Source organism: Parus major, chromosome 8 (assembly GCF_001522545.3).
Source record: "Parus major isolate Abel chromosome 8, Parus_major1.1, whole genome shotgun sequence".
NCBI lineage: Eukaryota > Metazoa > Chordata > Aves > Passeriformes > Paridae > Parus > Parus major.
In genome coordinates this window covers 8,595,195-8,608,755 of record NC_031777.1, presented here as the reverse complement: position 1 = coordinate 8,608,755, position 13,561 = coordinate 8,595,195, and the positions used below count along the sequence as shown (strand labels likewise).

General features: G+C 39.1%; 1 protein-coding gene across 1 annotated transcript; it reads left to right on the top strand.

Moving 5' to 3' along the window:
• The first annotated feature begins 134 nt into the window (after nucleotides 1-134).
• On the top strand, nucleotides 135-10,230 carry LOC107208349 (coagulation factor XIII B chain). Its single transcript, XM_015636696.2, has 12 exons — nucleotides 135-321; nucleotides 1,402-1,602; nucleotides 2,069-2,254; nucleotides 2,706-2,882; nucleotides 3,005-3,181; nucleotides 4,354-4,524; nucleotides 4,851-4,937; nucleotides 5,607-5,789; nucleotides 7,223-7,426; nucleotides 7,765-7,947; nucleotides 8,627-8,865; nucleotides 9,951-10,230. Exons 1-11 carry the CDS (start codon nucleotides 252-254, stop codon nucleotides 8,845-8,847), a joined length of 1,860 nt encoding a protein of 619 aa, XP_015492182.1. The 5' UTR covers nucleotides 135-251; the 3' UTR covers nucleotides 8,848-8,865; nucleotides 9,951-10,230.
• The last annotated feature ends 3,331 nt before the right edge of the window (nucleotides 10,231-13,561 follow it).

The window sequence follows — 13,561 nt, the reverse complement described above, 5'->3', positions numbered from 1 at the left end:
GATTTCACTGTAAAATGATAAATTACAGATGGCAAAGTGTGTCAAATGGAAGTAGAATCCTGCCAGTCTAGTGCAAAGGTATTTGGAGAACAAATATAAATGAAAATAGTTTTTCCAGTGAATTAACTTGTTACAAAATACCATAGACATTAAGACATTTGTTGAATACCTTTGAAAATTCAGTTAATTATTTACAAAAGTAATACTTAGGGAGTTTTCACAGGTAGTGGAAACTGTAGCTGGAGAAAGTAATGAAGATGAGATTTAAAAGCTATTTTATCTTCCTAACTATGCTGTGTTCAGGCAAACTCTTTGCAGAAGGTAAATACACTGAATTCTATTGTACATTGAATCTAGAATATGCAGTATTGGTAGCTTAAATGCGATGTCTTTCATCTCTTTACTGGGTAAACACTTTTTAATTTTAAATACATTCTTTTGTGACATGGCTGGTGGTCACAATTCAGCTGCCACTGATTCCTGTCTAAGCCTCAAAACTGTAATACTGAAATGTTCAGACTTCAGAAGAAATTCCTTTAAAAATGTCTTAGCTTAGTGTCGAGGCACTTACACAAATTGAATTTTGTACTATTAAAACATTTTATATATTGAAGTGTCTTGGGGATTGAAATATTTTTTCTTTGTTACAAAGCAAAACAGTGGAAGTTAAATGGAACCTGCAGAAGTTATCTGGAGTGGCCTTGCCTTTTCTATCCCTTTTTTCAGCACCGATTTCTTCTTTTGGTTGTTTTTGGGTTTTTTGTTGTTTTTTTTTTTTTTATTTTGGGGTTTCTTTAAGTAACCTAATGTCATATTCAGCACTACTCTTTAAAAAGGTTTTCTCCTAGTACTGGGGATTGTTTGGTGTTTTTTTAATTGTCATTTCACTTGTTTTTTCTTCAATCTCCATTTCTTGTTCCTTTTCTGTTGACTGTTCTTAAATTCCCTTTCTTAAGCAAGCCTAACTCCTATATTGCCTCCTAGAAGCTTGTCCTGCTTTTCTGGTAACATTTTCTGAATTGAGGAGCTGAGGCACCACTAATCCTCATACTTATCACTGAATTTTACAGTAGGCATTGGTGTGTTTGTGCAGCAAAGTGTTCTCATGCTTCTGGGCAAAACAGTAAAATAAAGGTGTCCTGCATCAGTTTTGCCTAGCTCACATTAAGAGGTTTTATTCTACAGCTGATATTCTTGTGAACCCTAAGAGCAAAAGCTGATGAAATTGTAGTATGTCTTCATTTCAGCAGGTCTTAAAAGGCCCTTCATGCTTGTAAGTATTCAGAATTTTGTTCTTGTTTGAAAGCCTGAATCAGTCACGTTGATACTAGGTTAATTGATACAAAAACATTCATATCTGGGCTGAAATTTTTAGTGGGAAATATATTGATCTTTTTGCAGATATACCTTGTGATTTGCCACAGATAGAAAATGGAAACCTTGCCCAGTACTATTACAGTTTCAAAAGTTACTATTTCCCTATGCGTAAAGGAAAAAAGCTCTCCTATTCTTGTATGGTTGGTTACACAACTGAAAGTGGGACTCAAGACGGAAGAATAACTTGTACAGCGAAAGGATGGTGTCCAGTGCCACAATGCTACAGTGAGTTAACTATTCATCTCATTGCTTCCAGCTGGAACATATCCTGGCTGGTTTTCCTGGGACATAGAGGAAAAGGAGCTGCATAACAGAAGAGATAAAATGTACAGGGTGCAGTCATTTATGTCGAGACTACATAGGTTTATATATGGAATATTTTTACAATAATACATACTTTAAGGGCATATATTTTTTTATATGAATATAAAGATTTACAGTTTTCTTAGTCTGGGAAAACTATTAGTTTTCCTTTAGATGTATAACTTCTTGAGTCTCCCTAGCTCTAGATTCCTTGGCTGTATTCCATGTGATTACTGCTGGTCTGATGTATTGTTTGATGATTGGAGCAGAGCTTCTTCTATAGGTTGAGAAAATCAAATTAGATCAGTACAGCTACAAACCCTTTCTTTTGCTTACAGGAAAAAAAATATTCCATTCTTTCTTTCTAAACAACCTGTCCTTCCTTCAGGAAAATGCACCAGGCCTCTTTTGGAAAATGGCTCTTTTTACAGTACTGAAATAGACTTCAAAATCCATGAGAAATTGCAATACAAATGTAATCCAGGCTACCACACCCCAAGTGGTGCTACTGAAGATACAGTGCAGTGTCAGCCACAAGGATGGTCCTTCCAGCCAAGCTGTACTAAAAAACTTGGTAGTATTCTGCATTTTTCTATTTTCTAATTATTGGAGATGTATATAATTGCACTGTCCTTGCTGTACCTGTAGGGCCGAACTGCCTATGACAGGCTGTCATTTGAGTGCTCCTAAAGTAGATTCTCAGCTGTACCTCTGGGGAAAAACTTGTCAGGTTTCACATACTGCTGGTTTTGTGCATTTGTAAAGGTATGTAAAAATGATACATGTAAAATGAATCAGTAGAGATAAAATCACACTGTTTCAAATAAATCCATTGTTATACAAACTTTCTGTTCCAAGTGACAAGTGGAAAGCTTGTGCCAACAGCAACTGTAATATGTAGTTTTGTTATTTACCAAGATTTTGCCTGGGATATCGCCACTTGTAAGGTGTATCTAAGGGAAACTTTGGAATACTCACAACAAAAAGAGCAGTTAACATCATGCCTGTGCTTTTTTTTCATTGAGAATCATGCCAGGTGCCCAGGCTGCATCACGGCACCTACTCTCAAGCCATGCAGGAGGTGCAGCTGAACGGGACGCTGTGGTACTGGTGTGAGCAGGGATATCGCACTGCGGCAGGGAACGCCTCTGAGGCAGCGCTGTGCCTTGCACATGGATGGGCCCTCACCCCCAGCTGCACCAGTACGTCATCCTCTCTGAAAACTGATTTACTCTACACATAAAAATTGGCAAAGAGGCTTCTTTCATCAGCTGGTGGAAGGAGCCTTCCTCAATTGACTTTCACTGCTGTGTTTTCTTCCCAGGAATAACTTGCTCCACTTTGAGTGAAGTAGCTCATGGAGGTTTCTATCCTGTGAAGAAAATCTATGAAGAAGGAGATGTAGTTCACTTTTTCTGTGACAAACATTATTCTGTCACTGGATTTGATTTAATTCAATGCTATAATTTCGGGTGGTATCCAGACCCTCCAGTGTGTGAAGGTATCCTGTTTTTATAGTTTAACTGTGTAAAATTCTTGGAGAAAAGCTCTCACCTTCTTTCAGGAAATGAACATTTTATGAATGCAAAAACAAAAAAATCAGGGTTTGTATCAGCTTGTAACCTAAATGTAAATAGTTAGTCAAAGGGCAAGGAGCCAAGGTAGCAGGAAGGGAGGCAATGGTAATTGGAATTACATTTCAGAGAACTCTAACAACAGAGCAGATACTGCCTCTTACTGTTGCTTCTCTCAAGTTGTGTCTTGGAGAAGCAGGAATCAACAGTTACAGGGAATTTTTTGGACCCTGAAGCTCCTGAAGGTTTAACCAGGCCTGCTTAATCCTGCCCTGTGGGATGGGGATGTATCTCTTGAGAGGCATTAAAATAGAATTTTTAACAAGGTTCTCCAAAGCATGTAGTACTTTTCAGAGTTGTACAGCCACCCTAACCTTTACTTGTTTTGAACAGAATTAATTAAAAGATTGTCCTGAGGATAGAAACACACCCTTAGCAATTTCTATCACTTCCTCAGTCGCTGGGGGATAATGGAGAGTCTCAGGAAAGAAAGTTCCAAAAGAATGAAAGGTGAACCAGCTGAGATACAGAACAAAGCAGAAAGCAGCGCAAAACTTTACTACAGCTTACACTCCAACCCTGTGTTTATTGTCATGACACAGCGGGAACTTTTCTTGAGAGAGTGCAGAGAAGGTGGAGATGCTCAGGAGGATGAAAACAAGACCTAAATTTACTTTTGAGGATACAGTAATCACAAACTTAATTTAGAGATAAGAAATGGGCTATGATCATAGCATCTTTTGTAGCATTAGAATTAATACGTATTCTGCTTTAAATAGTATATGAATGGAGGGTATGGGAAATCTCTGTTTCCTGGTGTCCTATAAAGAACATTTTATTAAGTCTCTGTGGAGAAATTACAAATTTGTTTATAGCAGTACAATGACATAGTACTTATATTTTATATTTGTGGAATGAAAAGTCACTTGTTTGTTTAGGCCTCCTATTGTATTAAGAAAATTGAGAAAATTTTATGAAGAATTACTCTGGCCTAGCCAAAAAAGCCTTTTGAGTGAAAGGCTTGTATTGTGTATGGTGAGCTTAATTGTGTACTTGGTTTTGGTAAAAGAGAAAACAATATGCAATTTTTTATTTTCAGATGTAAAAAATAAATGTCCTCCACTACCATTCCATCATGGCCATATCAGCACAAACAGAAGAATATATCATAGTGGGGACAAAGTTCACGTACAGTGTACCTTGGGAAGGAGAGGATTTGAAGAAATCCAGTGCGAAGGAGGAAAGTGGACATCACCTTCTAGCTGTATTAGTGAGTGCTTCTGTGAAGGATGACAGCTGAACTGAAATAATTATTCAACCCATGCCTTAATATTCTAGAGAGTCTCAGTTTCTGTATCTGCAAAACTGTTATGCTTCCTCTGTTAAAAGGCTTGAGAGGCAAAGTGCTGCATATTTTGCAGGCAATCCATGATTCCCAGATTAAAAAGGATGAGCTAGGTGATTTCAGCTGCCACCTGTGACATCTCCCCTGGAAAACTGGGATTATTAAATTTTACAGTACATCATATCTGTCTTAGTATTTTAAAATGAGCTGTTTCTGTGAAAACTGGTTCTGGGTCTCTGCTATGATTACAGGAACTGTGGATAAACAAGAATCTGGGGTACCACCACCACTCGAGGCAGATGCAAAAATAAGGGCAAGCCAAACACATCATAATGAAGGTATGAGTAGGTGAACATTGCTCTTCTATTTAATAGGGACTCTCCAATCCAGTTATAGGCATTTTATGACTACTTTTATTCTTTTGCTATGGGACAGTTCCATATTCTTGAAAATACTTGCATGGGCTACAGATGTCAATGCAGCAAATAAATAAAAGGTCATTGTTGCTTATTTCTAAATTACTTCAATAAGTCTGCTCTGTATTTGTAATTTTGTTTTATACAGAGCACTTACTTTTTCAGTCATTTTGTACCCTTTAGTATTATTTGGACATGCAAATTCATTAGTATTTTGTTGCTCCTTTGTTTATTACTTCCAATGTGGGTTCTTTTGGCTTTTTTGAACCACACATGGATGAAACATTTCAAGTAACAAATAAGATAGTCTAAGTCACATAAAAAGAACTAATATGTATTGAATGTAAACCAGTAAGAGCCAAAAGTAGGCATAGATGTAAAGCATAGAGGGAAATAAAATCCATGTCTGCAATTCAGAAAAGCAAGTGTGGAGTTTCTGAAAATGAAATTTGGAAAAAAAATTATATTGGTTTATATCCTATTTGTTTGCAATTTTCTTCACTCAGTCTAGTATTGGTCTGATACTTCCATGAGTGTTAACCATGTTGTAATCTAATCAAGATTTAATTGCCTCTCTCTATCTCATATCAGAAGTGCAGCAAGACTGTGCCTCTCCACCTGTGATTAAAAATGGTGGTGTCCTCGGCCCATTATTGGCAAGTTACAAAAATGGTTCCTGGGTAGAATATGGTTGTCAGCATTACCACTTTTTGGATGGGCCCAGTACTGTTTACTGTGACCATGGAAACTGGACGGAACCACCAACCTGCTTAGGTGAGTCTTGGAAGGAAAAACAAGGTTTGTCATATGTAATATAAAAAGGGAAAAATGGAAGGAACCTCTAAATAATCTTTTCATTACCATCTTTTCTCTTTTATTGGAGTTAATAAAGATTCCAGAAATATGAGGATGAACCAAAACTAAATTTTTAGCAGGCCTCTCCTGCTGGGTATCCTCTGGCCTGTTCTTAAAACCACCCAATTAAATAGATTCTCCTGTTTCCTTAGTGAGCTATTCTAGTACATAGCTATCCCTGTTTCCTGGGAGGATTCTCCAATTTCTTTCTTCCATATGGTCCATTCAGTTAATTTCTTCCTGTCTTTCAGTAGGTGATTAGTAGGAATGGTGTGGCTATTCCAAAATGGCTTTTAGATCCAATTAACAAAGAATTAGAAATGACTTCTAGGACTTTCGTTTTTAAACTTTTAAACTTCCAGGCTTTATTTTTTTTTTTATTATGTGTCTTTATATATGCTGTTTCATCCTGACCTGGACTTTTAATTTTTTCTGTGCTTTTATGCATGCTGCTCAAAACACTAGAAAATTACCATTGCTAGCACATATACAAACAAGAGTTGTTTGTTTATCTTTCCTTCCTTCCTTCCTTCCTTCCTTCCTTCCTCTAATGAAATAATTCAATTTTTTTAACATCCTTTGGTAAATTGGCTCACCTTTTAGTTTGTGATGTACCATGAAAATGAAAATACACAATCAGTTTAGTTTTAATTGCATGTTTCTAAATGAACAGAAGTTATCTCATCTAGACTGAAAGATCCAGGTCAGCATTTTTATCTTAATACTCAAATTTAACAAATCTTGTGAAATAATGAAATCTTATTTCCTGTGAGTATCCAAATAAACCCATCATCCTTTGCATGTTTTCTGAGTTTTCTTTTCAACACTTACCTAATCAGACCAGAAAGAACACATGCTGATGTTCGCTTCAGGAAAATCCCATGCAAATTTGGTATTACACTGCTGCCACCAGACTGCCAGTAACTGAGTTCTCTTTGCCTTTCCCTCAGCAGAGCATCAATTAAGGGTCTTTATCAGCCAGTGATTCTCATGGGATTTGTAGAAATTTATTTTTGTAGGTGACCCTCTGTTAGGCTTTATTGACATTGAACAGTGGTTTTAGAAGTTAACAAGGTTACTCTTCTAATAGAAAGCTACACTCCCCAGTGTGATGCTGGCACTGGGTTTTAAGAACTGTCAGAAAGCATCCATTCCTTTTGCATGTGTTTGTTTTTTGTTATCACTTCAGACTGCTTCTTTCCATATTTTTATGCATCTGTAGTTCTTTGTCTTGCAAGATTCAGAAACATTTTAGAACTATTGACCTGGGGTTCTCTTTCTTCACTCCTACAAAAGTGAGCTAAGAAGTCAGTTAAGGGGGCTTTTTATTAAAATACACTTTTAATTCCTAGAACCATGTACTCTTAATGTAACTGATATGGACAGCAACAATTTAACATTGAAATGGAGACGGGAAGAATTAATTTTCCTACATGGAGATCTCATAGAGTTTGAATGTAAACAGGGATATGGTTTCCTCCAGACTGCCATTCCATCTCCTGGGAGGACACAGTGTGACCATGGCAGACTGAAATATCCAAAATGTGTTATTCAAGGTAAAGCAATATTTTTTTTTAATTGCATTTTTAATTAATCAATCTTAGATCTATTTAGAAATTATTTGCTTTGCTTTTTAGTGTGGGCCTGGAATCTGTTGTAAATAATCAGTGTTTAGGCTTCAACAATACATATGCACAAGGCAAATATATTGTTGAATATAGTCAAGCTTGGAAAAGTGATACACCTAACTTTTCTGGGGAAAGCTTTAGAAAGGAGGGGGAAGCTCATCTCTGAGCTCAGGAAACTGAAAGCTCTGTAGAAAGAGAGCTTCATTTAGATAAAGTTGTCAGTCTGTTAGCTTCTTCTTATTCAAATGTTTTTATTGTTACTGCAGCTGCTACAGAAAAATGTAGCTCTCCACCCTCTATTGCAAATGGAGCTCTTACTCTCCCAGCGCTGCCCCAGTATGACAGTGGATCTTCAGTTCACTATATTTGCTCTGACTATCATTTTTTGCAAGGCTCTGAGAAAATCTACTGCTCTGAAGGACATTGGACTTCACCACCAGTTTGTATAGGTAGGTGTGATAAATAAGATAAAGAAGCACTTATTTCTCTATATAATTCATAGCCTCAAGGAACAGCCTGGTAGTGACCTGTAAGAGCCATCTAGTCCAATCCCCTGCAATGAGCAGGGTTGCTAGAGCCCTGTCCAGCTTGACCTTGGAAGTTCTCAGGAATGGGGCAGCCACTGCCTTTCTGGGAAAAGGGAAAACAGTTCCAGTGTTTTACCACTCTCACTGGTGGTAATGTCTTCCTTATGTCTAGGCTGAATCTACCCTCTCTTAGTTTGAAACCATAACCCCCTGTCCTACTGCTCCAGTCACTACTGAAAAGTGTGTCTTCATTTTTCTTATAAGTCCCTTTTAGGTTCTGGAAGGGTGCAATGAGGTCTCCCTAGATATTTCTTTTTGCTAGGCTGAACAACCCCTGTTCTTTCTAAAATCAAATACTTATAATTTATAATATAGTATTATCAGCTAGAACTTTTAAATCTCAATTTCAGTGTCTTAAGTGACATATGGAAGTTTTAATAGAAGCAAGTTAAGCTCGTCTGGTGGATTTTTTATTTCCTTAAACTATGATATGCCTGCAGTATAAGAAGACAATAGGAAATACTTTACAGTGTAGCCTGATCAAAATATTCTGTTCCAAAAAGAATCAGTTTATTAGCACTGATCAAGTCTTTTCTTTTAGAGCCATGTATTTTGTCAAAAACTGAAATGGAGAAAAATAATGTGCTGCTGCAAGCATTCTATGCAGACCAAGTTTACTTTTACCATGGGGATTATGTTGGATTTTACTGCAAACAGAACCATTTTGGAGCAGAATCTGGCACAACTTTATTTCAAGTACAGTGTAAGAGAGGAAAGCTGGCATATCCAAGGTGTGTTGAAAGAAAGCAAGTATGGACTTGAGGAAAACCTATAGGAAGGGTATGTACATGTTCTTTATCTCTTATTAACAGGTGAATTAGGGTGTCCTCACATTCTCCAGGTCACTCCACTCAGCTTTGGGGAATGAGTGCTGAGTCTGAGCTGGAGGGGGATGGAAGAGAAAGGCCTTTGTGGGATGAGGATGAGCAGTGCATCACAGGGATGCAATATTGGCATACACATGGAAAAAGATGAAGGAAGGAGTTGTACATCTTAAGAGCACTTATGTCTCCCTTCACAGTTAAGGAGCCTCTAAAGGACTGAACTTGAGGAATGATATAAAACAGCAAGTATAGAAAAAAGTTTTTAAGGGATCTGTAAAACTACTAAAACCTAAAAGTATACAAATTTACTGAGAAGTCATTATTTTTAAAACTATTTAAAAATATTAAGATCCATCCAAATTATACAAATCTACTTTGTATGATTTCCTATGACACCTAAATATTGATACTCTTAAGATTTTGTGTCAAGTTTTGGCTTCACAACCTCGGACCCGGGCCAGCCAGGAGTGGTGTGGCAAATAAACAGGACGGGCATGGTTGGGTGACCCAAAAAGTAAAACTGCTTTAATGGCAAAATAACAAACGGCAGAAGGTGAACACACAGCATAGGGTCAACCACAAAAGGTGCAAAAACCATGGGTACAACAGTATATATAAGGAAGATCTGAGGTAGATCTGAAGGCAGGGTTCAATTACAGACTGAGATTATGAGTATTAAAAATAACGTGCCAAATGACAATCAATCAGGGATGAGAACTAAGAACATTCTGGAAGCATAACCTTATATGAACAGGCTTGCTAACATCTCACAGTCTTAAGCTGATGCCAAGCCAATTCCATCTCTACATATCCCACTTCCTTTTGAACAATTAAAATTTCTTGAATAGACTTCCTGACAACCCTTAAAAAAAGTTATTAAGCAAGGTAACATTAACAATGCAACAAAAATAACTGTATAAGAACGAGCAAACCTGTTTTAACCAGTGATAGCAACCTAGGTGCAAACCCCAGTTTTTGAGAAGTTCACTCAACCAGTCATTTCCATCTTCAACTTGTGACTTCTTTACTCCCTTGCTACAGTACTTGGATGCTCCTGTGTATTGACCCACTGTGGCTGGAAGGTTCATGCAACACATGCCCTCAAAGTCCTTGCAGCCACGTCCAGGCACTAGCAGCAGGGAATCTGTGATGTTTGCCATTGTCTCTCAAATGTGCTGCTTCGGTTGTGGGACTATCCTCCTTAAGTGAGGAGCAGGATCTTGAATATTCCAAGTACTGTAAGAAGGAGTCCTTTAAATGTTATCTCTTGGAAAATAATCTGTAAAACAAAGCTGCACAATAAAAGGTAAAACAGTTAAGATATGTTGTTTGTAGATCTTTTTTTTAACCACTGATCTTGTGTTCTTTTGGGGATTCTTCCTGTGGTTGTTCACAGAGTGGATACAGGTCAGGCTTTACATTTTGGCTGTGATCCACTGGGGTCCTCTACCTCTGAAAACATAAGCATATCTCCTCCCCCAGGGAATTAAAAGCCAACAATTGGAGGGTTAGGCTCCATAAATGAATTGTTCAAAAACTTAAAAACACATGCAACCCCACTGAGCCTCTCTGTAGTGGACAAGGTCTCTAGTCCCCCCTCTCTTGTCCCCTCAAAAACAGCACAATCATCAACATGAAACTGAACAGAACAAACAAAGCTAACATGATCCAAATCTCTGTTTCCCGTGGCCCAAGATTAAAACCATCTTCATAGGCCAGTGAGGCAGTCCCAACCAAACTTATTTCCTCATCTTCTTCTCTCTTCTGGACCAGAAACAATGAACATAAAGAATTCTTTAAAACTTTGAACATACAACTTAACAAACATGGTAACACAATTAACATAACAACAGGAGAAAAGGTCAAATTCAAAAACAAAACAGTCTTTTCTGTTTGGGACTTATTTTAAACTTTCATTCTAGGTTTTATACTTCCACGTAATCTGCTTGTTTTCAATGATTTATAATTTTTTGAGACTCAACATAAGTCTATCATTGAAGACTAATATTAATTGCTCGGGACATATGGCACAGCACAAGGATTTAAAAGTGTATGCCCTGGGTTTTACTCAGCATGGTATATTTTTCCCTTTGAAGAATCTATGAATAATCAACAAATTAAAGGTGACAAAACCAAATGTTATATTACCATTATCCAGAGTTATTACAAAGCAGTCCAGTCAAAATAAGATGATAAAGTCTAGGTAAATATTATGAATATTGTATTAACATATGTATCAGTATACTCAGTTGTAAAAACCTAACATTAAAAGCCAGACATAAATATAGAAGGTCTTTATGCAAACCTGTGTGTCAGTTGTAGTCAGTTGTGGAGGTATCACGTGGATGGATGCATGTACAAAGCCATTCTAATATTACTAACAGATTAGGAGTGCTTTGGTAGATTTGATTTTGTGGGGTTGTGGTATTTCTTATTTCTTAATTTGTGGCAGTCAAAGATCTAAGCTCTCTACCCTACACGTAACATATTCTGTTGAACAAGGCAAAACGCTTTGAGACAATTCTAAGTTTTTTGAGAGTTATAGCCCATGCTTTGTTTAGGTGCAGTGACTGTTTATTGAATTAGCACTCCCAGATTTGGATATCAGAAAAATGCATTAGATAATTGTCAGTCAGTTTTGGTATTTGGTGGTATTTTTATGCTGCCTTAATGGCATCGCCTGAGATTTTCTGGGTATAAAAATATTCCAAATTGTAGTCTGTGATAAATTCCCAGGAACTGCTCTTTAAATCCCCATAGTAAGAAAGTTTGTTAGAAATATTCTTATGTTTAGGTTGCTGTTCTGCATGATATATTAACAATTGTTATATAAATTTTTGAGCTATAAGGAAGACATTGTAAACCTGAAAATAAATCATTACTAAGATTTTGCAAATGATTCAGCTTTGCTAACTGTAAATAAGATGCCAACAAGCAGTTAATAACCCTGAAAGCTATGTTCTACTAAGAAGCAGCTTGTCATATATATAGAGCAATGAAATAAACTGTTTGAAGTCAAAACAAAATGCAGATATAAAAATAAACAGACACTAGGTATTAATGAATTGGAAGAATCCCATATAGAAACTGTCATATACTAAACCGTGTAAACCTTGCTGCATGGAAGCAGCTGGAATCATCTGTTTGCAGTAGGAATAATAAAGTCCACACCTGGTTCTGAATGAAATTTCTCCTGACATTGGAAAACTGCAGGTCATTTACGTGCAGTGCAGCCACATAAAGAAAAGTGAAAAGTCCAAGAGAGATGGCATCAATTCCACAAAGCAAACCTTCATTATAGTTGTGTAGGTCATGGTCAAACCTAGGTAGTTCTCTGTTAATCCAAAATTTACAGCCCGGCGTCAGATGGTGGTTGCCGAGCAACAGAGTTCGTCGGAGGTGATGCTGAGTTTGAGCTGCGGTGGGAGCGCGGCCCCGCTCCGCTCCAAAGGGGCTCGGCTGCGCTGTGGCCCCCCATTTCTGTAGGAGCTGTCGGAGGACACCCGACCGCGGGGGCCACGGCAGCAGCGCCGGCCGGAGCGGAGGTGACAGACGGGGCGCTCGTTCGCCGGCGGTGGCAGCGCCACCCCGCCCCAGAGCTGTCGGTGGCTGCAAAGCCGTGCCGCCGAAAGGGGGGAGACGATCGCTGTCCCCCACCTGCCGGGGTGTCTCGGTCCCGGCACGGTGGCTGCTGCCCAGGGCCCAGTGCCTGCAAGTGGCCCGAGGTGGAAAGGCTGCACTGCAAGGGAGACAGGGCGGAGCTGAAGGCGGGATCCCTCGACAGACAGGCAAGTTGGCCGAGGGGTTGATAGTTTAGCTGACTTCTTGAAGTGACCGTCGGTGGTAAGTCGTTAAGGCGGCTTTTGGAGTCTAATATGGGGGACCGCTTGTTGTTAGACAGGGAAGAGGAAGGACGAGGAAAAAGAGCAGGAAGAGGAGGGATGGAGCGGGAAGGATCAGAGATGGTGCCAGCACTGCCATCTGGGATCCCTGGTGGAGGGGAGCACAGGTGGACGCAAGGACAGGCGAGCCAACGCTTCCAAACCCGTGTTCCACTCCAAGGCGGTCCGAGGTGCGGGAAAGAGGGGAAAACGGGACAGCAGGAGCTGTGAATCACACAGGCTCCTGTGTTTCCAACAGGCTCTGATCTCGTGTCCCACATCCAGGGTCAGAGGGATAGGGGATAGTCTCAAATCAGGAAATGGTTGTGAAGCTAGAATCGCAATGTGAGGTGGGGAGAGAAGTCATGGACGTCTCCTGCTCTGGTCTGGCTGCCGCCTGCTCTGTGAAGGGGAGCTCCCCGCCCAGGGATGTGCGGGAAGGGCAGCGGCACTTCTCGAGTTTTAATGTTTCTAGTGTTGCACGGAAAACAGGGAGCATGCAGGGATCTTGCTTTGCTGTTAAACCGTAAGCTTCACCCCCACCGAATCCCAGAAGTCTCCATATAAATGTTAGTGCCTGCTGCACCGATAAAGTTGTGATAAACCCACTTTATGGTGACTTCTCCCGACTTCCTTCCCGTGAGCTGTTTAACTTAAAACGTCCACAGCCATCCCATTCTACAGTCAGCGTTCTGGAGCCCATCTTAAAACTTGGATTGCGATAAGATAAGACCTTCTCGGTTAGGATGGGGTGACGGGTGGAATGTCCCC